Source organism: Palaemon carinicauda, chromosome 1 (genome assembly GCF_036898095.1).
Source record: "Palaemon carinicauda isolate YSFRI2023 chromosome 1, ASM3689809v2, whole genome shotgun sequence".
NCBI classification, from domain to species: Eukaryota; Metazoa; Arthropoda; class Malacostraca; order Decapoda; family Palaemonidae; genus Palaemon; species Palaemon carinicauda.
The window spans coordinates 109,240,327-109,264,118 of NC_090725.1; the positions used below are offsets into that span (position 1 = coordinate 109,240,327).

At 41.1% G+C, this 23,792-nt stretch overlaps 1 protein-coding gene across 2 annotated transcripts in view; it reads left to right on the forward strand.

Moving 5' to 3' along the window:
- LOC137650822 (asparaginyl-tRNA synthetase-like) overlaps positions 1-23,792 on the forward strand; it is a 165,839-nt gene that overhangs the window by 84,176 nt on the left and 57,871 nt on the right. For both annotated transcript variants that reach the window (XM_068383987.1, XM_068383980.1), the window contains exons 3-4: positions 11,590-11,715; positions 14,207-14,338. In XM_068383987.1, coding sequence (XP_068240088.1) covers positions 11,590-11,715; positions 14,207-14,338 — 258 coding nt within the window. The remainder of the gene's footprint in view (positions 1-11,589; positions 11,716-14,206; positions 14,339-23,792) is intronic.

Here is a 23,792-nt window from a genome sequence, read left to right on the forward strand (position 1 = left end):
TTGGACTTTCTTGTGTTGTAAGGGAACCGACTTGGAAAGATTCTTGATCTTCGTCCAAGTCTGCAGACTTTTTCTCAGGGTTGGGGAAAGGCGAGCACGTCTGTCTCGGCGTATTGCGGTTGCTCTGGAGCGCCACACTCTGTTTATGTCCCTGAGTTTGGACCTCAGGACGATGTCTGTCACGGAGGCGAAGTGTAAAGAACCTAGGATCCACTCTCGGCTCCTTCGGAAGGTCAACTTTCCCCTGAGAAATTGTTTTGTATTCCTCCCTATCACCTTCCTTTTGGCTTTGGGAAGGCACAGCGTATGGGAGCACAGGTCCCCTTGTAGTCCCAGCCATTGAAACTTGGTCTCTGGGACCAGGCGGGATTTCCCGAGGTTGACTTGGAATCCCAGTTGCCGAAGGAAGGTGAGGACTTTGTTCGTTGCTACGCGGGAAATCTGGGCATTGTCTGACCAGATTAGCCAACCGTCTAGATAGGCCACTACCTGTATCCCCTGAGTCCGAAGCTCTTGAATTACTGTCTCTGCTAATTTGGTGAAGATTCTGGGTGGTATGTTGAGCCCCAATAGCATCACTTTGAATGCATAGGCTTGTTTGCCTAGTTTGAAGCCCAGAAAAGGACGAAAATGCCTTGCTATTGGAACGTGATAGTAGGCATCTGTAAGATCGATGGAGGTGGTGACGGCCCCACGGGGAAGTAAGGTCCACACCTGCGAGACTGTAAGCATATGGAATTTGTCGCAACGAATGAAGGAATTTAGACGAGACAGGTCCCGGATTACTCTCCGTTTGTCTGAGCCTTTCTTTGGCACGCTGAACAAACGTCCGTGAAATCTTAAGCGACGTATACTTTGGATTGCATTCTTTAGTAGCAGATCTTTTGTGAAGGAACGTAGTTCTTCCGTGGACTGAGACCGGTTGAACCACTTGCAGAGGTTGCCTGAATTGGGAAGATTGGAAGGGCCTCAATCTCTTCCTACCTCGAATTGGGGTACTAGTAGGCTCATATCTCCTCTTTGAAATCAGGCCCCACCTAACCTTGAGGATTTGGTTGGCTCTAGCTGCCTCGCTAAGGACCGAGTTAACTAAGTCCCCTGGGAAAAGATCCGGGCCCCAGACTGGACCTTTGATGAGCCTATTAGGTTCGTGCCTAATCGTGGCTTCGGACAGATCGTGTCGTCGACAATGGGTCCTGGCATTTGCAAAATCATAAGCGTCAGCCATAAAGTTTTGCAAAAGTGACTTAGTGAGGACCTTAAGGAGGTCCTCCTCGTTGTAAGTGGCGACAGTCAATTCCGAAAGGGCAACTGAATTAAGGGATCTGCTGAATCTACACCTCGATTCATATTCCAATTTAATGAGAGACTCCGGGAAGTTGGGAAGCCGTTCGCTGAACTACGTCGAGGCACAGTCCGGGCTCAACTTACCTACCGAGAAGGTAGCTGGGGCGTTCCGCCAACATTCACCGTCTCCCGGAAAGAGAAGGGAGGTTAAGTCGGTCTCCCTGAGGTGAGGTAAAGGCTTCTCTTCCTTGATAGCCTGAAAGACCGTCTCTATGATCTTGGTCGCACATGGGGTAGGGGTCTGGTCGTCGGCCACAAACATAGTATATTAACTTTTGTAGGCCGTAATCATAGTGTTCAAGCAATCCCACTCATTGAACACGCGGACCAAGACAGACTGTGCCTGTTCTTTAGGAAAATTAACAGTTTCCTTTGGGCCCTTATCCAATCGAATCAGAGCCTCTTCCTTGAGGCGAGCGTAGCCCGGGAAGGGGAATTCAAGACCCTGCGGGTAGAATTCATAATCCGCAAGAGGCCGGGTACCGAAATCTCCGATTGACAACATACCCTCCGAGAAGGGGGCATGCAATGCCTACCTCCAAGGGTTATTCTTATTGAAAGGAGGAAGCTTGGAGGCGTCGGGGATGGGGTATTGCTGCTGTGGCGGTGGCAGCCCCGAGCGCATGAGTCCCTTAACTAGGCTCTCCATAGAAGCTATTCTCTCTTGTGATTGTCGCGTATGAGACGATAGTATCGACTCAAAACGAGCAAACATCTTCTCGGAAAAATCCACCGGGCCAGATGATTCCGCCGGGGGGAAACAGGTGCCGGAACGGAGACTACTCCGTGAGAGGTTGAAGGCACAGCAAATGGGTCTTGAGAGACTCTGGTGGAGGAAGACTTAGCCTTCGAAGCTGATGATTTCGAAGACCTGTGGTCCTTGGAAGACTTGTGGGTCGTATATAAATTCTTACGATGAGCCTTCACCTTGGGGATAACAGGCCGGGGATTGAGACCAGTCCCGGTTGTCCCCGGAAAACCTCGAAAAGAAGAGTGTTCTGAAGGAGAAGAGAAAGCCGGGCTAGGGATAGGAATCTTAGCCCGGGAACCACCTGACTCACCTACGTCCCTACCTGCGTCAGGATCGTCAAGAGCCATGGATTCCACATCGAGGTTGAGGGTAGAGACGTCTTCAGTTAGGGTGCCGCCCGTCTCTTCTTGGTCCGGGGCCGGAAGAAGGGATTCGAACCTCTCGATGAAAGGATCCGCCAATTCTTCGGGGACCGCAGGTGAAGTTTTAGCATGGGGGTAGAGACGGGAACACCATTCCTCAGAGAGGATATAAGGCTGTGTGTCCTTCACGTTGCGGGCGAACCCGTCAATCCAGATCTTGAGGGTAGCCCAAGCTGTATCTTTCTCAAGTTGGAAGCACTGAAAGAGAACAGACTATTAGCGAGGGATATTTGCCAAAGAAAAGTGAAGAAGTCCAAGGACTTCGTAGACACTAAGTGAAAGGCATGCGGGAAGTCCAGAGGACTAGTGGCCTTAAAATTAATGTTTAGAATTAATGGTAACTCCCTACAAGTCTGTATCAATGAAAATGTACTCACCGAGTCAGATGTTAGAGTGGAGGTCATTGTGTAGCAGACTACACAAGCGTCTGGATGCCATACAGCTAAGTCATCCAATCGGACAGAACAGTGGGCGTGTGAATGACACATGTCATGGCCGCAGGGTTGATAGATGACAGCGGCATATGCCGTCAATGCACAGCATACAGTCTGTAAAATAAAAGATACATGAGTATCTTAAAGGAAAGCAAATTAGGGGCCTGGAGGCCCCGGTGCTTAAAATATATATATATATATATATATATATATATATATATATATATATATATATATATATATATATATATATATATATATATATCTCTATCATGATAAAAATGTTTTATATATATATTCATCAGGAATCCTGAATGAAAGCAAATAGAGGCTCGGTGGCCCCGGATTCTTAAATTATAGCAATATCATGCTAAAAAATTTACATATCAATATCCTGATAAAAATGTTTTATATATATATACTGTATATAAATCAGGAGTCCTGAATGAAAGGGAAAAATGTTTTATATATATTCATCAGGAATCCTGATGATAAAAATGTTTTTTATATATATACATCAGGAGTCCTGAATGAAAGCAAATAGGGGCTCGGGGGCCCCGGGTGCTTGAATGATATCAAGATCATGATAAAAGATTTATCTATCAATATAATAAAAAGTTTTCTATATATACATTAGGAATCCTGAAGGAAAGCAAATAGGGGCTCGGGGGCCCCGGGTGCTTAAGTGATATCAATATCTGATAGAAGATTTATATATCAATATCATGATAACAATGTTTTATATACGTACAGTCTGTAAGACAAAAGATACATGAGTATCTTAAATGAAAGCCAATTAGGGATTTAAATATCTATGTATATATATGTCAATATCATGATATAAATCTTTTATATATAGCCATAAAGTATATTGAATGTAAGCAAATCGGGACCCGGGGTGTCCGGATTGCTTAAATATCAATATCAAAATAATGATATAAATCTTTTATATATAGCCATAAAGTATTTGAATATAAGCAAATCGGGACCCCCGTCCGGATTGCTTAAATATCAATATCAAAATAATGATATAAATGTTTTATATATAGCCATAAAGTATATTGAATGTAAGCAAATCGGGACCCGGGGGGTCCGCATTGCTTAAATATCAATACCAAAATAATGATATAAATCTTTTATATATAGCCATAAAGGATATTGAATGTAAGCAAATCGGGACCCGGGGCGTCCGGATTGCTTAAATATCAATACCAAAATAACTATTTGATTGTAAAAGGAATTGAAATCAAGTCAGACCGCAACCGTGATCATATCAAAAGAGGGAAGGGAAGGTCAAGAACAAGGATCGTATATATAAAATATATATGTGACTAATATAAAGTTAATCCAAGTAAGAAAGAGTAACGTTGGCTCTAGAGGCGCAACTAAACAACTCGACTGGATGGTAATGTATAAAAGCTACTTCCGGGGATCCCGTAATGAAATCTTAAATAAATATATATATATATATATATATATATATATATATATCTATATAAGGTCTGTGAGGTGCGTGACACTAGAGGGGGAAAGGGATCTTTAACGGGTCCGTGACGTGCGGGACCGGGGGAATAGCGCGTACAAAACTTAATAAATAATATAACATAACAAGGTACCAAGGAACGAGCCGAAAACTTCCCGCCGATCGTTGGCCAAACGAGCGACAGAAAGAAAACGACTACGACCCGGTAGAGTAGTGGAAAGAGTAAGTAATGTACGTGAATGTATAATAATAGTATGCCTCACAGATCAACGGGAACCGCCCGTGCAAAGCGGATGCCCCCGGGAGGGGTACATAGCGCTATAAAGTGACTCAAACTCGATTGGGAGAGAGAGAGGGAGGGAACCCTGGGGTGGGGTAACGGCGGGAGGAGGCTAGGAGTGGGGCGATAGCAGGTATACCAACCTGCCAGACCCACGATTGATATGATCACTCGGAAGGACTAATAACACTATAATAAACATAACGTAGGGTAAAATAAGATAGGACGGCATGCTGGATGATAATAATAATAACATAGTTATACATCAATCGTAAAACAAACGAGGGAGCGAACACGAGACAGGAGAAATCAAGCCTGACGGCGCTGGGAGTAGGCAGGGCTACCAACATAACATAGGGCTGCTGGGAGTAGGCAGGGCTACCAACATAACATAGGGTCAGTGAAGTGCTAACAAAATGAAAACTAATATGTAATATCTAACTCATGAAAGCCCCTCGAGCTAATGCAAGCAAACGAATGACGTTAAAATGATAAGCAAGTCCGTGGCGTGCGAACGTAAATAATCCAAGTAATAATATGTGAAATAGAACGCCGAAGGCGATCAGGCATGCCAACCTACCGAAAATACGCACACGTATATGTAATAACTGTTATCATAAAAACCCACGCAAGGTCGTGAATAATAAAGCTGAATAATATAAACAAAAAGGGGCAAGGCCCCCTCCAAAATCTCAAAACTCATAGATCTGGTACTTAACTTAGATGGAGGGACAGTGGAGTCAGACATCTTGAGGTAAATCCAGAAAAAAACCAGCGAAATTCACACACAAGGTAAAATACGGCTATCAAATTGCGTGCTAAATAAGGAGTGACGTCACTGGCGTGGGATTGCTAGTAGTGGTGGGATGTTGAATGGCACCTCGCTGTTCGGGGATTTTGACAGGAGATATCTAAATGGTGCGAGGCCTCTGGTTGTGATTTATCACGCCCCAGTATTATATCGACACCTTATATAGGTGAGCGAGCTGGGTTCAACCTGGCATCTCTATGCAATTTTTTCTCTGGTAATATATAGCAGTTATATACCTTAGCGAAAAATCTATTTTTGGGTGAGGTAGCCATGTCGTCCTGATGGACCCACCCTCTTTTTGACAAAAGGATAATGAATCCCTCCCTATGGTATTGTATCTGCAACACCTACAAAGCTACAAAAAATGGCTTGGTGGCGCCGCGCGGTGTCGATTTGGCGCACTATTTACAGTACGGTAGGAGCGTCGCCTTTTTAACGACTCTCCTATATTCTTGCCACTTTTTCCCCTCGAAGCGAAAGCGCTATTAGGGGTGTAGATAGCTATGAGACGTGTCAAGAATACGTCCTCTGATATTACGCGATATCCCTTTTTAAATTTTAAGGGATATTCGCTCCAGGAGTTAGAATTCTGGATACCTTTGGTAAATTCTCTGGGATATATCACTGCAGTCAAATATACCTAGGAAGCTACTAATGAAGGAACTTCCATCAGGACGACATGGCTACCTCACCCAAAAATAGATTTTTCGCTTCGCTCAAAATCCGTTTTTACAATTGCTTTACGGACAGAGCATGCGCACTGTCGGTTAGGATGAAGGGGTCAACCCTTCATCCACATTTACACTCCCTGACGTAAGCATTATTCGAATTGCAATTCTTAGTCTCCTCAGGATCCATCAGTGCTTTATTGGTAACATAATTGGTCACTGTTATCATTCTATTTTTGATTTCTTGGTATTTGTAAACTGTCCCAAGCTGACCACCCAGGACATTTTTCGGTGCTCTTACTAGTAGAAAAATGTATCATCATGTACGCATGATTTGCAGTAAGGTTCTTAACTACTTGGTAACCAGTGTGAATGAGACATGCCTGCACTTCGTCCAATCTCATGCTTACCAACAGGCATCACAGAAACTAATGTACGCTGTTTCGTCAGTCTCTAGGGGTGTTAGTGCTGAAGGCAGTTTTGTTACTGAAGGGGGAACAGATTGCCGATACGGGCCCATCTTAAAGGTGCTTTTTATACAAGATCCATTTTTTGGCCAGAATGGCCTGGGGAAAAATTAAAAGAAATAAATAAAACTTGAAGCCTTGAAATTTTCAAATCTTTAAAACCGGCTCCTGGTTCTTCTCTTTGTCAAGATCCTGCTTGGCCTTTAAGGAAAGAACTGTCATCTAATGGGATTGTTGAGATCTGCCTTGCGAGGGAGGCGTCTCGGATTATCAACACCCAAATGAGGCCTGACTTCGGTTTGACACCACTGGAGGTAAATTCCAAGACTGAGTTTCCCTTTGTCAATGTTCTTACACACATTTGGGAGTGCAGTGACCATGGAAAGGCTACTGTGACTTTTGTAACAGTATTTGGGACAATCTAGATGTCTTTGTGTTCCTTCCCTTCTGCCTAGTATTGAGGCTTCTGAACAAAGTAAGAGCATCACAAGATCTGTCGATTACCCTCATAGCTCCGATGTGGCAACATGCAGAATGGTTTTCAGACCACCTACATCTGCTCAAAGAGGTGCTGAGGGATCTCCCTTTACTTCCAAATCTACTCATAGGACTACACTCACAGATTTACCACAGTTTTGTGGCTTTGCTCCGTCTTCACACCTGGAGATTATCCAGCACAAAGGTAGTCTTTTTGCAGATAGTGACGAAAAGGATGTCTGCATACCTCTGGGAGTTTTCTTCCGCTGTCTACCAGGCAAAGTGATCAGTCTTTTGTGAAGGGTGTCGTGGAAGTAGTATCGCTCCTCTCGATGCTAATATCCCAGTGATAGCGGAGTTCTTGTTATATCTCAGGGAGGAAAAACTCTGCTCGGTTTGTGAGTGTGAGTGGGGTGGCTAGTCTACCCTCCCCCTCTATTCCCCACTAATTAGGGACAGGTTATTATCCTCACCAAAACGGTTCATGGCAAGTTTCAGCTTTTGCAGAAATATATATCCATAGTAAAGAGCTCAAGGTTTGTATAGTTAGGAAAAATACAAATTGTTTTCAAATTTGTCATAATTCCTAACTACTGTGTACAAACATGAGTCTTTTAAGTTAAACTTCATGCCTCAACCACCGTACAAGTCATAGGTTAAAGGTCAAAGTGAGGGTTATACCACCTGTCCGATGGGTGGGACGTACCCATCATCCAACAGGCAGCTATGGTTACCTTGTTAATAGTTTAATGGCTTTGCCAGCTTTGCTGAAATCATACTCTTATTAAAGAGCTCAGGCTTTTATTATTAGGAAAAATACTAAATTCAGCATTATGAAGCTCCATCTGTGGTGGATAACGTGGGAGGGTGGGCGTTGGCACCTTAGCAGTACCAGCCGAACTCGGTTGAGTCCCTCGTCAGGCTGGGAGGAACGTAGAGAGGGAAGGTCTCCTTTTTTCATTTGTTTTGATGTTGGATACCCTCCAAAATTGGGGAAGTGCCTTGGTATATGTATGTATGTACAAAATACTATGAAAAATTTGTGATTTTGCAGACTAGGCTAACCACTGTGCTAGCCGAGTTCTGAAGAGGAAGGATACGAGTGTTTTCTGATTCTTCGGACAAGTTGGACTAGGGAACATATGCTGGAGCTTATGTCTCTTTCCTTTGAAGGATGTAGAAGCAACGGTGGAGAGGAGAATGGATATCCATAACTCCTCATCCGTTGTGCGGTTACCCTCAAGGTTCCAGGCTCTTTGAAGGTGCTGCAGCAAGACTGTTGTCAATCACAAAAGACTATATAACCTTAAAACTGGAGCCTTACCATCTAGTGAATTGAAGGTTTTTTCCTTAAGTAAATGTAGACAAGCTGTCAAACTAAAGCACAGGGCTTTTTAAATCAGTGGCTTTTATTTGTAAAATAAAATCTTTCTTTAGAATATGTAAAGGATGTGGTAGAAAGGAAGTGCCTAGGTATATTTCGCTATTGTAGTTATAGGTGGTCTTCAGTTTCATTCTGAATGAGATAATTAGGGGTACCACAGGAGTTAGAAAACTATCAGGTAAGATCCAAAAAAGTAGACTGAGGTGGTATGGTCATGTCGTGAGAAGAGATGAACAGTATATTGAGAGGAGAGTGATGGAAATGGAGGTACAGGGAACGAGAAGGAGAGGGAGACCAAAGCAAAGGTGGGTGTTCTGTATCAAGGATGACCTTCGATCAAAGGGATTAACCGGTGATGAGGTGTGGGACAGAGGTAGATGGAGAAAGCTGACCAGAAACATCGACCCCACTTAGAAGTGGGAAAAGATGTAGACAAAGAAGAAGAAGAAGAAGAAGGTAGTCTTCAGTAAGTGTTATTAAGCATCATTTAAAATAGTTCTTGAACACTAATATGGTGTATAAAATTTCTTGAATAAGACACAGGCATTTTGGGAGGTGTGGTAATTAGTCACAGAAATATCAGTGGAGTTGCTAGCCTAGTGGACTATGCCTGTGAAATCCCCTTCATCCAACCTTTTACAATACAGTAAATTTCATAAAACATTCTGGTATCTTTTAACCACACTGGTAAACACAGAAACCAAGCACAAAATAGATCACCTCACCAGTTTTCTGTACTCTGTTATCAGCAATTATGGTATCAGTTTTCTTCAATACTACTTTATTAAGAATACTTTAAATTGCCACCTTTCTTAAGCTAAATGAGATTTTATCATCTCTTCCATTTTATTGGGTAGATAAACTCAACAACATGAACATTGAAAGTTATTTCTATAGAAAGATTAAATTCTAGTAAACATGATGAAAGCCAGATGCTGATGAACATTCAGGCTATGAAACATTCTAGGTTAACTATTTAAAGCCAGTAGGCAACTAAGCAGTTGCTATCATCCACAGTAGTTGGTTTAAGTACTGAATTTTTAGCTGAAAAAGTATCAACAGAGTTAAATTGGTATTGTTAGATTTTCAGAAGACTTAATGTTGATGATGATGATTATTATCATTAATATTAGTATTACAGTACTTGCTAAGCTACGAGCCTAGTTGGAAAAGCAGGATGCTATAAGCCCAAGGGCTCCAAATGGAAAAATAGCCCAGTGAGGAAAGGAAACAAGGAAATAGACAACAAGAGCAGTAATGAACAATCAAAATGAAATATTTTAAGAACAGCAACAAGATTAAATTGGATCTTTTATATATAAAATATAAAAGCTTAAAAAACCAGGGAAAGAGAAACAAAAAAGAATAGCATGTCCGAGTGTACCGTCATGCAAGATGAAAACTATTTATCGATTTTAGAATAAGATTAATAGATTTCAACATGTAAAAATGATAAGGCTGTTTTATGTCTTGTTTCTGTAGGGGTCACCCATTTTTAAGGTGAGAAAGTGACACACAGGTAGACTAAGATATGTGGAGGACTGACAGATATCACAAGAAACATGTGGGGTTTTAGCCTCAGGCTAGCATGTGATATGTGGAGGACTGGCAGATATCTGTTATCACAAGAAATGTGGGGTTTTAGCATTATAGAAGGAAACTTTCTACATGATACCTATGATAGAATCAAAGAGAAATCAATACAGGAAGACTTGTTTGTTCCATTTTCTAAAACAGGAGATAATCCAAAATGTAAATGGTCTGACTCTTAGAATTTAATTACTGACTGAAAAATAGAAAGTTTGGTATTCATAATATTATTATTATTATTATTATTATTATTATTATTACTTGCTAAGCTACAACCCCAGTTGGAAAAGGAGGATGCTATAAGGCCAGGGGCCCCAACAGGGAAAATAGCTCAATGAGGAAAGGAAACAAGGAAAAAAATATTTTAAGAACAGTAACAACATTGAAATAAATAATTCCTATATAAACTATAAAAATTCTAACAAAACAAGAGGAAGAGAAATTAGATAGAATAGTGTGCCCAAGTGTACCCTCAAGCAAGAGAACTCTAACCCAAGACAGTGGAAAACTACAGTACAGAGGCTATGGCACTTGTCAAGACTAGAGAACAATGGTTTGATTTTGGAGTGGTGTTCTCCTAGAAGAGCTGCTTACTATAGCGAAAGAGTCTCTTTTACCCTCACCAAGAGGAAAGTAACCACTGTACAATTACATTGCAGTAGTTAACCTCTTGGGTGAAGGAGAATTGTTTGGTAATCTTAGTGTTGTCAGGTGTACGAGGACAGAGGAGAATATGTAAAGAATAGGCCAGACTATTTGGTGTATGTGTAGGCAAAAGGAAAATGAGCCATAACCAGAGAGAAGGATCCAATGTAGTACTTTCTGGCTAGTCAAAGGACCCAATAACACTCTAGCGGTAGTATCTCAACGGGTGGCGGGTGCCAACCTACTACCTACTATAAATAAGATACCAATGAAACCCTGTATGAGGTCAAAGTATGAGGATTATTTATGATTATTGAATTAACTTGGACAAGGTTACACCAGATTGGTTATTGGCTTCACTTAAATGAGCTGCCACAAGAATACATATCCAATTTAGTTGAATTAGCTGCCACTGGAATTCATATTCAATTCAGTTGAATTAGCTACCACTTGAATCTTCTTTCCCACTGTTTTCCCCACATTAAGGGGTTGGTTGCCTGATGCACCCTCTCCAATGCCTTCTATCAATGGCATCCTCTTCCACTAAACCTCTTCTCTCCAGATCAAACATCACCTTATCTCAACATCTGATTCTCTACCTACTTATGCCTCTCCCTCCCACTTGAATGGTTTGAGCTAAAGTTTATGTATGAGTGTTTATATCTTTGCATCCCATTATTAGCTAAAGATACATAAGAGTGAAAATTGATTCAGTGATGATTTACTGTGTTTTATGCCATTCCCGTCTTATTTTTTGTTTGTGAGGTTATTGCTAGGTTGGCATAAAATTAAGAACTTCCTTTTTTCCTTAACTATTATCTTATTTTCAGGTTGTCGTCCCCGCAGAAAAGAAACCAGATTCCCTCAGTTATCACTCTTCACTTTTCTCGTCAGGTGTTTTACGTACTTGTTCCCACAAGGGACAAGATATAGAATTTCTTGCTGATGAAATTCAGGTATGTTATTTTTAAATAATGTTATGAATTTAGATGTACAATTTGTTATTTGTTTTGTCTATAACACTTCCAGAAGGCTAAAATCACTGGCGACAATACCCATGTACTAACTGCATAGTCTCTTCAACGTATACGTTTCCAGAACGCTAAAATTACTGGCTACAATACTACATGCACCTACTTCAAAGACGCTACAATATTGCAACGCTTACAGAAGGGAAAATTCACTTAAAATATAGAAACCTTTTAAATTGGAGTAATTTCTGGCACATTGGGGTTTTGTTTTTATAATTAGTTGATAAGGTATAGTAGACTAAAGTCGGAATGAGGGAGAGTACCCACTCACTCATTTGTCAGTATATCTCATTTTTATTCAACTTTTTTTGATAAATACATCTCCAGTGATGCTTTTTTTTTTTTTGCAGTATTTGTATTGAGTGCTTTTGCAAATTGTCATTTTATTGTCACTTGAAGATTAATCCTTTTGTTCCTTTAGAAGGAACCAGGAGTGTTTATTTCCCTTGCATGTGTAACTCTTGCAGAAGGGGTTGAGAAGACTTATTCAGTGTTGTTGGAAGGTAATATGCCTCTGTTAACCCCTAATGACCATTAGGGTGGTATTTTACTGGTAAACTTTGAAACCACTCCTCACTATTATTATTATTATTATTATTATTATTATTATTTTTATTATTATTATTATTATTATTATTATTTTTACTTGCTAAGCTACAACCCTAGTTGGGAAACCAGGATGCTATAAGCTCAAGGGCTCCAACAAGGAAAATATCCCAGTGAGGAAAGGAAATAAGGAAAAACTACAAGAGAACTTTAAGAACAATAATAACATAAAAATAAATCTTTCATGTATAAACTTTAAAAACTTGAAGGTAACAAGAGGATAAAAACTTCAAAATAACAAGAGGAAGAGAAACAAGATAGAATAGTGTGCTGAGTGTACCTTCAAGCGAGAGGTCTCTATACCAAGACAGTGAAAGACCATGGTACAGAGGCAATGGCACTACCCAAGACTAGAGGACAATAGTTTGATTTTGGAATGCCCTTCTCCTATACAAGCTCCTTACCATAGCTAAAGAGTCTCTTCCCCCCTTACCAAGTGGAAAGTAGCCCTTGAACAATTATAGTGCAGTAGTTAACCTATTGAGAGAAGAAAAATTGTTTGGAAATTTCCGTGTTGTCAAGTGTATAAGGAAAGAGGAAAATGTGTAAAGAATATGTGTATGTGTTGGCAAAGGCAAAATGAGCTGTAACCAGAAAGAGGGATCCACTGTAGTACTGTCTGGGCAGTCAAAGGACCCAATAACTCTCTAGCGGTAGTATCTGCAGTCATGGGAGAATTTTAATGGGGAAGTCTTGACTTTCCTGCCGAGTTCCTTACACTAGCCTAAGTTCCATAATTGGGTCTAGTGGTCTTAATTACATAGTGTTCCTACCCTATTTCAAACCCTAACCTAACTCCTAAAATGGTAAAGTGAGGTCTATTGAAACTACTCAGGATCTACCAGAATCACAAAAAATTTTTTGCAATATGAGGCGAAAAAATCTTTGCATCTCGTTTCGCATCATTTAAAATTCATATGCAAATACATTCGTATCAAGAGGTATCACTGTAATTGATTTGGTGACAATCAAAATTATTAGTTACATCAAGATATACCATTTAGAGACAAGCCATAGTCCAGTATTTTGAATAACTTTATAAAGCAATCTGGAGTGCTGTATTTTGATGTGGTTTTTTAAAAGTAATCTAGACAAGGTTAGTACAGTAAATCTTAACTATGGTATATTTCTTCCAATTAGATTTATTCTATTTCTTTCCCTCACTGGTATCCCACCTCCAGTAGAGTGTGAAAGTCAGCAATATGAGCATCAAGCGAGGCTCAGAAATAAGATGTCGTATTTCTATACTGACCATCCTCCCCAGTGCCTTTTGGTATCAAGAGGATAGGGATAATTTCTAGTTCAAAAACTGAAGAGACAAAGAGACTGGCGTGTCAGTTATCACTTACAGCTACAATGTTCTTTCCTTTACTAAGAGTATGTGTTTAAGGGAAAGCAAAAAGGAAAATATTTGAATTTTAAAGTTTAACAGAAGAAGCAACATAAACATCAGAAGAATATAGAAATAGGATATTTGATTAAATTTTTATTTTAACTAGTTTTGCAGTTGATGTTGATACATGCAGCCCAATACTCAAAATATACAGTAGTTTCCATCTTGCTTGCAAATAGCTAAAATATAATTTTTTTTGTATAGTTAAAAAGGGATTTTGACGAAGGAAAAATCTATTTCTGGGTGAGGAACCTGTGTCGCTCCGTGAATTGCTCCTTAAAGCACCATTTCAAAGGTATAAATACTGCTAAATATACCAGAGAAAAAATGCATGGAATGCTAGGAATATAAAATATGATTTTTGCATGTAGTTAAAATATAATTTTTGCATATGGTTTAAACATCATTTTCTTTCAGGTCATAGGAGAAAATAATCTAAAAAATTACCCATTCAAAGCAAGAACCAAGTCAACCCCAGACTATGTTCGCCAATTCCTCCATCTTAGAGGACGCACAAACTTCAGTTCATTACTTCGGGTCAGGTCACAGGTACTTTGCTTTTAATTCTATGGTTATTAAAAAAGGTGTTACCATTTGCTTTGTTTTATTGTGTAAAAAGGTAATGAAGTATTTGGATGAGAAAAATATGTATGGTGGCCAGCGTGTTTGGTTTTTCTTGGGGAAAAGTTATGGCATATTTAGATGAGAAAAATATGTATGATTACCCAATTAATTTTGTCTTATAATTAGTTCTAATATTCTTTAGATCCTACAGTATTTGCAAGAGTAGATATTTTCCAATGTGAGTACTGTATTGGTAAAGAAATGAAAATACAGGTGGTATCATGGTTCCATATGATTGTAGAACCGTAGATTTAGATTGATTTTGGTGAAAATCTTTTGTGGTATAGCTTATTGTTGGAAGTTTTCAGCTGAGAAGTAGATTACAATAGAAATTAAAGGAACAAAGTAATAGCTCCTTTAGTCTTAAATGATCATGCACTTTTACGTTCTTAGATAAGGCCATTTTGTGAAAAGATAATTTTTTCCAAAAGGTTGCACTTTTGTCCTTCGTAAAAGTAACTATTAATTATGTTAAGCCAAAGTAGATATTAATTTTGTTAATTCAAAGGTCTGTAAATATCCGGACGAATCCGACAGCAATATCAAGGTATGTATAAAATAAGAAAGGGATACCAAGCAGACTTAACATGGCTAAGGAAGAAAAGGGGGTATTATAAAACGGATATTTGACTACAGTGATATTCCCAGAGAATTTACCTTTAGGTCTCCAGAATTCTAACTCCTGGCGCGAATATCCTTAAAATTTTTCTTAAGGATATCGCATAAATCAGTGGACGTATATCTTGATACGACACATAGCAATCTTCACCCCGAATAGCGTTTTCGCTTTGAGGGGGAAAGGGGCAAAAATAGAAGGGGAGCCGTTATCAAGGTACCCTTCCTCCCGTACTACTACTGAGTATCTAGATGGCGCTGTATGTCAACCCAACGCGCTATTCCTTGTAGTGTTGAGCATGGTGCTATAGATATAGTAATTTCGGGAGGGATCCTGCCAAGGCCTTTTCGTGTAGATAAGGAGGGCGGGTCCATCAGGACGACATGGCTATCTCACCCAAAAATAGATTTTTCGCGTCGCTCAAAATCCATTTTTTGGGCTCAGGCCATGTTGTCCTGATGGAAGTTTACCAGAGAATTACTAGAAAGTACTGTATCTGTGGATTTTTAAAGTGCCTTAACCTTGGGACAGTTTTTTCCCTTTGGTCATCCAGATCATTGAGACATGACGTTACCGTTATACGTCATTACTGCTAAACATAAACCATGTTAGTGCTTCCTGCCCCCCTGCAGGGAAGAGTCATACTAGACGTAGGAAAGGAGTCTCAAGGTTTGCATATAACATATAAACAAACATAGCATCAACTACATACAGTTCTCGCTGTATGTATAACGCATGGAACGAGCATTGCCAGAAAATTTTTGTATCCGTATAAGAACAAAAGGTATTAGCTATACATATTGTTCATAAGAAAATATATGCAGTTTATGGCCCCGGGGGCATAAAAGCAATTAGAATAGCGCCAACGTTATCCCTGCGTGTCGTAAGAGGCGACTAAAAGGGACGGGACGAGGGGGCTGGGAACCCCCTCTCCTGTATAAAAATCCTACGAGGCATCAACAAAGAGATGGAGCTGGGGGGAGAGTGACTGCTCCCCGCACTCTAGTTTTGGGGTGTCTAAATGTGCGTGGATGTAGTACGATAGAGAGTAAAAGATGTGAGATTGGAAGTATGTTTAGAAGTAGAAGGATGGATGTATTGGCCTTGTGTGAGACAAAGATGAAAGGAAAGGGTGAAGTGATGTTTGGTGAAATGTCTGGTAGAGTGTCTGGGATTGAAAGGGGAAGAGCGAGAGAGGGTGTGGCTTTATTGCTGAGTGAATGGATGACAGGTAAAGTAGTGGAATGGAAGGAGATATCATCTAGGTTAATGTGGGTAAGGGTTAGGTTGGGTAGGGAATGTTGGGCGTTTGTCAGTGCGTATGGGCCAGGTAGTGAGAAAAGTGAAGAAGAGCGGAATGAGTTCTGGAATGAATTAACTAGGTGTGTAGAAAGACTGGGTAGAAGGAATTATGTAGTTGTCATGGGTGACTTAAATGCTAGAGTGGGCGCTGGAGAGGTAGAAGGTGTCATTGGGAAGTATGGCGTACCAGGTGAAAATGAGAGTGGTGAGAGACTGGTAGATGTGTGTGTTGAACAAGAGATGGTAATAAGTGCTAGCTTTTTTAAAAAGAAAGATAAAAATAAGTATACATGGGTAAGAGTGGCAAATGGAAGAGTAGTAGAAAGGGCATTAATGGATTATGTGTTGATAACTAAAAGAATGTTTGGAAGATTGAAAGACGTGCACGTGTTTAGGGTTATGGCTAACGGTATGTCTGATCATTTTTTGGTGGAAGGAAAATTAGTTGTAGCAAAAGAGTGGGGGAATAGAGTAGGTGGATGTAAAAGGGAGCTAGTGAGGGTTGAAGAGCTAATAAAACCGGGGGTAAAAAGTAAATATCAGGAAAGGTTGAAAATGGCATATGACGAGGTGAGAGTAAGAGAAACTGGTAATTTAGAGGAGGAGTGGAAGTTAGTAAAAGAAAATTTTGTTGGGATTGCAAGTGATGTATGTGGCAAGAAGGTTGTTGGAGGCAGCATGAGGAAGGGCAGTGAATGTTGGAATGAAGGAGTGAAGGTAAAAGTGGAAGAGAAAAAGAGGGCTTTTGAAGAATGGCTGCAGAGTAATAGTATAGAGAAGTATGAAAAATATAGAGAGAAAAATGTGGAAGTAAAGCGCAAGGTACGTGAGGCAAAGAGGGCAGCTGACCTGAGGTGGGGTCAGGGATTGGGTCAGTCATATGAAGAGAATAAGAAGAAGTTTTGGAAAGAAGTGAAGAGAGTAAGGAAGGCTGGCGCAAGAATTGAAGAGACAGTGAAAGATGGAAATGGAAGGTTGTTAAAAGGAGAGGAGGCAAGGAAAAGGTGGGCGGAATATTTTGAAAGTTTGCTGAATGTTGAGGATAATAGGGAGGCAGATATAATTGCTGTTCCAGGTATTGAGGTGCCAGTGATGGGAGATGAGAATGAGAGAGAGATTACAATAGAGGAAATGAGGAGAGCACTAGATGAAACGAGAGTAGGAAAAGCATCTGGTATGGATGGTGTGAAAGCTGAGATGTTGAAGGAAGGGGGTGTGACTGTACTTGAATGGTTGGTGAGATTGTTTAATATGTGTTGTGTTGTCAATGGTACCAGTAGATAGGGTTTGTGCATGTATTGTACCACTATATAAGGGTAAGGGAGATGTGCACGAGTGTTGTAATTCAAGAGGTATTAGTTTGTTGAGTGTAGTTGGAAAAGTGTATGGTAGAGTAATGATTAATAGGATTAAGGATAAAACAGAGAATGCAATCTTGGAAGTACAGGGTGGTTTTTAGAAGAGGTAGGGGTTGTATGAATCAGATTTTTACAGTTAGGCAGATATGCGAGAAATATCTAGCAAAAGGTAAGGAGGTGGATGTTGCGTTTATGGATCTGGAGAAAGCATATGATAGAGTTGATAGGGAAGCAATGTGGAATGTGATGAGGTTATATGGAGTTGGTGGAAGGTTGTTGCAAGCAGTGAAAAGTTTCTACAAAGGTAGTAAAGCATGTGTTAGAATAGGAAATGGAGTGAGTGATTGGTTTCCGGTGAGAGTGGGGCTGAGACAGGGATGTGTGATTTCGCCGTGGTTGTTTAACTTGTATGTTGAGGGAGTGGTGAGAGAGGTGAATGCTTGAGTGCTTGGACGAGGATTAAAACTGGTAGGTGAGAATGAACATGAATGGGAGGTAAATCAGTTGTTGTTTGCGGATGATACTGTACTGGTAGCAGACACAGAAGAGAAACTTGACTGACTAGTGACAGAATTTGGAAGGGTGTGTGAGAGAAGTTAGTTGAGAGTTAATGTGGGTAAGAGTAAGGTTATGAGATGTACGAGAAGGTAAGGTGGTGCAAGGTTGAATGTCATGTTGAATGGAGAGTTACTTGAGGAGGTGGATCAGTTTAAGTACTTGGGGTCTGTTGTTGCAGCAAATGGTGGAGTGGAAGCAGATGTACGTCAGAGAGTGAATGAAGGTTGCAAAGTGTTGGGGGAAGTTAAGGGAGTAGTAAAAAATAGAGGGTTGGGCATGAATGTAAAGAGAGTTCTATATGAGAAAGTGATTGTACCAACTGTGATGTATGGATCGGAGTTGTGGGGAATGAAAGTGATGGAGAGACAGAAATTGAATGTGTTTGAGATGAAGTGTCTAAGGAGTATGGCTGGTGTATCTCGAGTAGATAGGGTTAGGAACGAAGTGGTGAGGGAGAGAACGGGTGTAAGAAATGAGTTAGCGGCTAGAGTGGATATGAATGTGTTTAGGTGGTTTGGCCATGTTGAGAGAATGGAAGATGGCTGTCTGCTAAAGAAGGTGATGAATGCAAGAGTTGATGGGAGAAGTACAAGAGGAAGGCCAAGGTTTGGGTGGATGGATGGAGTGAAGAAAGCTCTGGGTGATAGGAGGATAGATGTGAGAGAGACAAGAGAGCGTGCTAGAAATAGGAATGAATGGCGAGCGATTGTGACGCAGTTCCGGTAGGCCCTGCTGCTTCCTCTGGGCTCCTTAGATGACCGCGGAGGTAGCAGCAGTAGGGGATTCAGCATTATGAAGCTTCATCTGTGGTGGATAATGTGGGAGGGTGGGCTGTGGCACCCTAGCAGTACCAGCTGAACTCGGTTGAGTCCCTGGTTGGGCTGGAGGAACGTAGAGAGTAGAGGTGCCCTTTTTTGTTTTGTTTCATTTGTTGATGTCGGCTACCCCCCAAAATTCGGGGAAGTGCCTTTGGTATATGTATGTATGTATTAAAGGGTAATAAAACTCTGATATATTTTTATTGAAAATCAATTGTAGGGCGAAATAAGACGCAAATACACACTGATAATTTATTGGTAATAATTGACTAACATGAAGTAACATGTATAACTTAAATGTTAATGAATGCAATAAAAAACATATCCAACAATCAAAGCAGAGAAAATATTTGTTTTCACCTGAAAGGGAAAAGATATTATGCCACTGTAAATCTGAAAATTTGCTTAATTTTCTAGTATGCATTTCTGTGATATTGAATGTCTATTTCACACTGTTAGTACACACGGCACAATTGTTATCTATATGTTTCTTCACCTCAACTAAATAAAACAGTCCTTAATGTCACCTTGGTGACATTTATTTCAAGTATTGCACTGAGAGGTGTCAACACGTTCACCCGTTTTATTGATGGTCCCAATCAATTCACTGTTCATCGCAGCACTAGACGACAGGTTTTAGTGCACTACCTGCCGCCACCACGTATCGCTTGAGTTCATGCACTTGCTTCGCATAATGCTTGTAGAACACTCTGGATGACTTCCATCCGGTGCATGAGCGCAGACGCTCAAAATCCATATACTGAAAAAAGTTCAGTGATAAAGCGATTTTTCTTGGATCATGACCTGCGGGTGTACTGTCAGGATCCGCTCTGCGAATGAAATAGGTGATTTTCGCCCATAGTTGTTTTAGGGATAGGTTTGATCCTGAGGTTTCTCCTTTAAAGAGCTGTCCTCCCCTGAAGTCTGAAGTTCTTCGAAGATAGACCTTTAGACACTCCACTGGACACAGCGAGACATCTTCCTTCAGAGGGCAGATTCTCCAGGGACCCCATCTTTTGGTGGGTAGCTCATTCTTAGCAAGAAATGTTGGATCAGGAAAAAGATTCGGTTCTCCCACTTCTGTAAACTGAATACAGTGGTACCTCTACATATGAATTTAATTCATTCCACAACCGACTTCGGATGTAGAAAATGTTCGGATGTAGAAACGAATTTTCCCTTAAGAATACATGGTAATTCATTTAATTCGTTCCTCAGCCTAAAAACCCATAATAAATCCTTAATAAATGGCTACACATAATTACACATAACAATAACATAACTGCATAATATGAAAGAAGCATGTAAAAAAGATAATTATAAAGAAATGATAAATAAAAAATTTATTTCTGGGCTCAACCTGTGCCGCCCAGTGAAATGCTCCCTAAGCAACATTTCTAAGGTATGTAACTGCTATATATTACCAGAGAAAAATTGCATAGGAATGCCAGGTTGAACCCAGCTCGCTCACCTATATAAGGTGTCGGTATATTACTGGGCCGAGATAAATCATAACCAGAGGCCTCGCACCAATTAGAGATTTCCTCTTCAAAATCCCTGAAACAGCGAGGTGCCGTTCAACATCTATGCTGCGTAAGCTACTACTACCAACCCAACCCACGCTAGTGAACTCACTCCTATTATAGCACCCGTACTGGATACGTCTCACGTTTTTTTGTCTGGTGTTTCTTTGGTGTTTTCTCCGCTTTTCGCTCTGATGTCGGACTCTCAGGTCTCCCCATCAAAGTTAAGTACCAGATCTATGAGTTTTGAGCTTTGGGAGGTAGCATTGCCTTTTATTGTTAATTATTCGAGTGTTATTGTCTCGATGTTCCGACCGTCCGAGGTCTTTTGGCGCGCTCCCCTCCCTTGCTCGTTCGTCACGTTTCACAATGAGTTTCATTACTGATCGTTATCCGTTTCGAACATTATTTGGAGTTATTTCACCATTACACCTATTTTTATTGTGAGTCTATTAGATCCAGTTTAATTTTTAGATCATCTATTCATCATAGCTTGTTCTCGGTTGGCATGCCTGCCTTCGGGCTTAGTCTAGTTAGTTTCGCTCATGCCTTATTTATTGTCAGTTTCAATATTTATCATTGTTTACGCTACGATTACCATCTAGTATCATTATTTAGTTCGAGTGGGACTCTCGAGACATGGATATTTTATTACGAGAGGCAGTCATTAGCATCTTACTGTCGACATCTATCCGCAGTAGATTCAGTTGGTACCCCTGATCAGAGCGTCTCACCCGCTCTCCATCTCCTGCGTCCCTCTCTTACTGATTTGTTTTACGCATGCTTATTCCAGTTCAATGCTTACATTACTTGATATTTAGTTGATCATTATCACTGTTCTGTTATGATCTCTGTTTGTTCCGTATCCGATTACAAACCAGGCTTTTATGTACTTAGTTATATCGGACAGGTTGGTATTCCTGTCTCATATTATCACGTGATCTCCTTGTTCCCCCTCATGGACTTGTTCTCGCTTCCCCACTATCTCACCCCAACCCAGGGGTCCCTCTCCTACTGTTCATTGTGTGTGTGGTTTAACTCTACGGCCGAGTCTTCTCGTACCTCAGTTCTCCCACCACCTTCCCCTCCCCCTCATCCGTAGGGGGATTTATTACGACTCACTAGTGGGTGGCGAGTCTTTCCCCCGGGGTTTTCATCCAGTACACATGTACCTGGTCGTTCCCGTTTTCTTCCCCACCGCTCTGATTGGCCATCAGCGGTGGGGAGAGAGAACTAGGCTCGGCCGGGTTGCAATTTTATTATTTCCGTACTCGACGGAATCCGTATTACAGTATTTTAAATTACACCCTGGATATGGAGAGTTATTGTGTTTGTTAGGATACAAGTATGTTCCGCAACCTACGGAACTTCCTTTATGATTAATTCTTACCAGCGGATATGGAGAGTTATTGTGTATGTTAGGGTACAAGTATGTTCTGCAACCTACGGAATTTCCTTTATGATTAATTCTTACCAGTTTTACATTTAGTGCTTTGTGCTACCAGTTTTCCCGTCCGTCCCGTGTGTCACGGAACTATCCTGTTTTCTCCCGTTACTGGGGAATCTTGCTATGAAAGTTTGAATTTAATGAGAGTGTCTTACGACAGATTGCTAGGCCTCCGGGCCCCCCCGCAACTGCTTCCCGGGTCTGACGGGACTGATTTTAATATTATGACTCTACTCTTTTACATTATGGACGGGAAACTATCTTTTGCCATGGACAATTCACTTTGAAATGATCATAATACGGAACTAAAAAATTTTTTCTCAGAGGTTTATTTTCTAGGATTACTGTTACATATCCTTATTCTACATTTAAGTGCATCCTGACTTAAGTTTAATATCCGGCCCCCCCGGGACCTCTCTGAGATATCTTAACTGTTAAAAATATTCTCATAGCTTATATTCAAGTGTACCCTGACTTATCTTACCCGGTCCCACCGGGTCCCTCTGAGATATCTTAAGCTTACATACCATGATCCTATATGCCGAAGTGCATGCTGATTTAATTTTAATACCCGGACCCCCCGGGTTCCTTTGTAAGATATCTATTATGGGGTACTCATGGATCATTCCTATTACAGATGGCCCGTTGCCAAATGACAGCCTGCGCGGCCGTTCTCTAGCAACCCTGCGGCCACGAAGTGTGTAGGTCCCATGCCGACTGTGGTGTCCAGATGGACGGCATGGTGGTTTGGCACCCGGACAACTGCTTCATATGCTATGAGTTGATCTCCACCCTCTCCTCGGATTTGGTTAGTTTCTCTCGGTTTTGATCCAACCTTATGCATGGTTTAACCTTTATTTCCATGTCTGTTTTCTTACAATTTTGATCGATTCATTCCTTGATAATAACTATATCCTTACTCCTCCGGATCTCTCAGTCTGCTAAGACTTCAGCCCGGGCAACCCTGAAAGTCTGGGTAGGTGGCTTTGCTCGAAACGTAAAGGCAAAACAGCCTTATGTACTATCGGAGGAGTATTGCAACCTAGTATACCCGAATGCTAAACCATCCGCAGCAGTTTCCAGGGATGTCGCGGCCCCCATCATCGCCGACATTAACGCAATGATCGGCCTCCCTACGGATTTAGGACCTTCCAACGACCCTATCACTGACGACGTCGCCGCTATGAACCGGGACGTGGAACCTATGGCTCTTGATGAGCCAGAACCAGGTAGGGAGGTAGGTGAGGCAGGTGGGTCTTGGGCTAAGATTCCTCTCCTTAGTCTTCGACGTTGTCAGACCAAATGAGCCAGTCGTCTAGGTATGCAGCTACCTGAATTCCTTGGGTTCGTAACACCTGGATTACTGTTTCTGACAACTTTGTGAAAATTCTGGGAGCAATATTGAGCCCGAATGGCATTACTTTGAACGTGTAGGCCTGGTTGCCTAGTTTGAATCCTAGGAATGGACTGAAGTGCCTTGCTACCGGAACGTGATAGTAGGCATCTGTAAGATCTATGGAGCGCAATGTCCCTAGACTGGAACACTTGGGAGAAGATTTACTTGTTCCCACCGGTAAATCTGCTGATGAAGGGGCTGGACAAACTCCGGACTTTCAGGGGACAAGTGGCTCTCGTGGCTCCCAATTGGCCCAAGAGCAATTGGTTTCCTCTGATGCTGGAATTGGGTCTCCATCTCCATCAGATACCCAACCCAATTCTTACGCAAATAGTACAAACTTGCACTGTGTTCGCTTCCT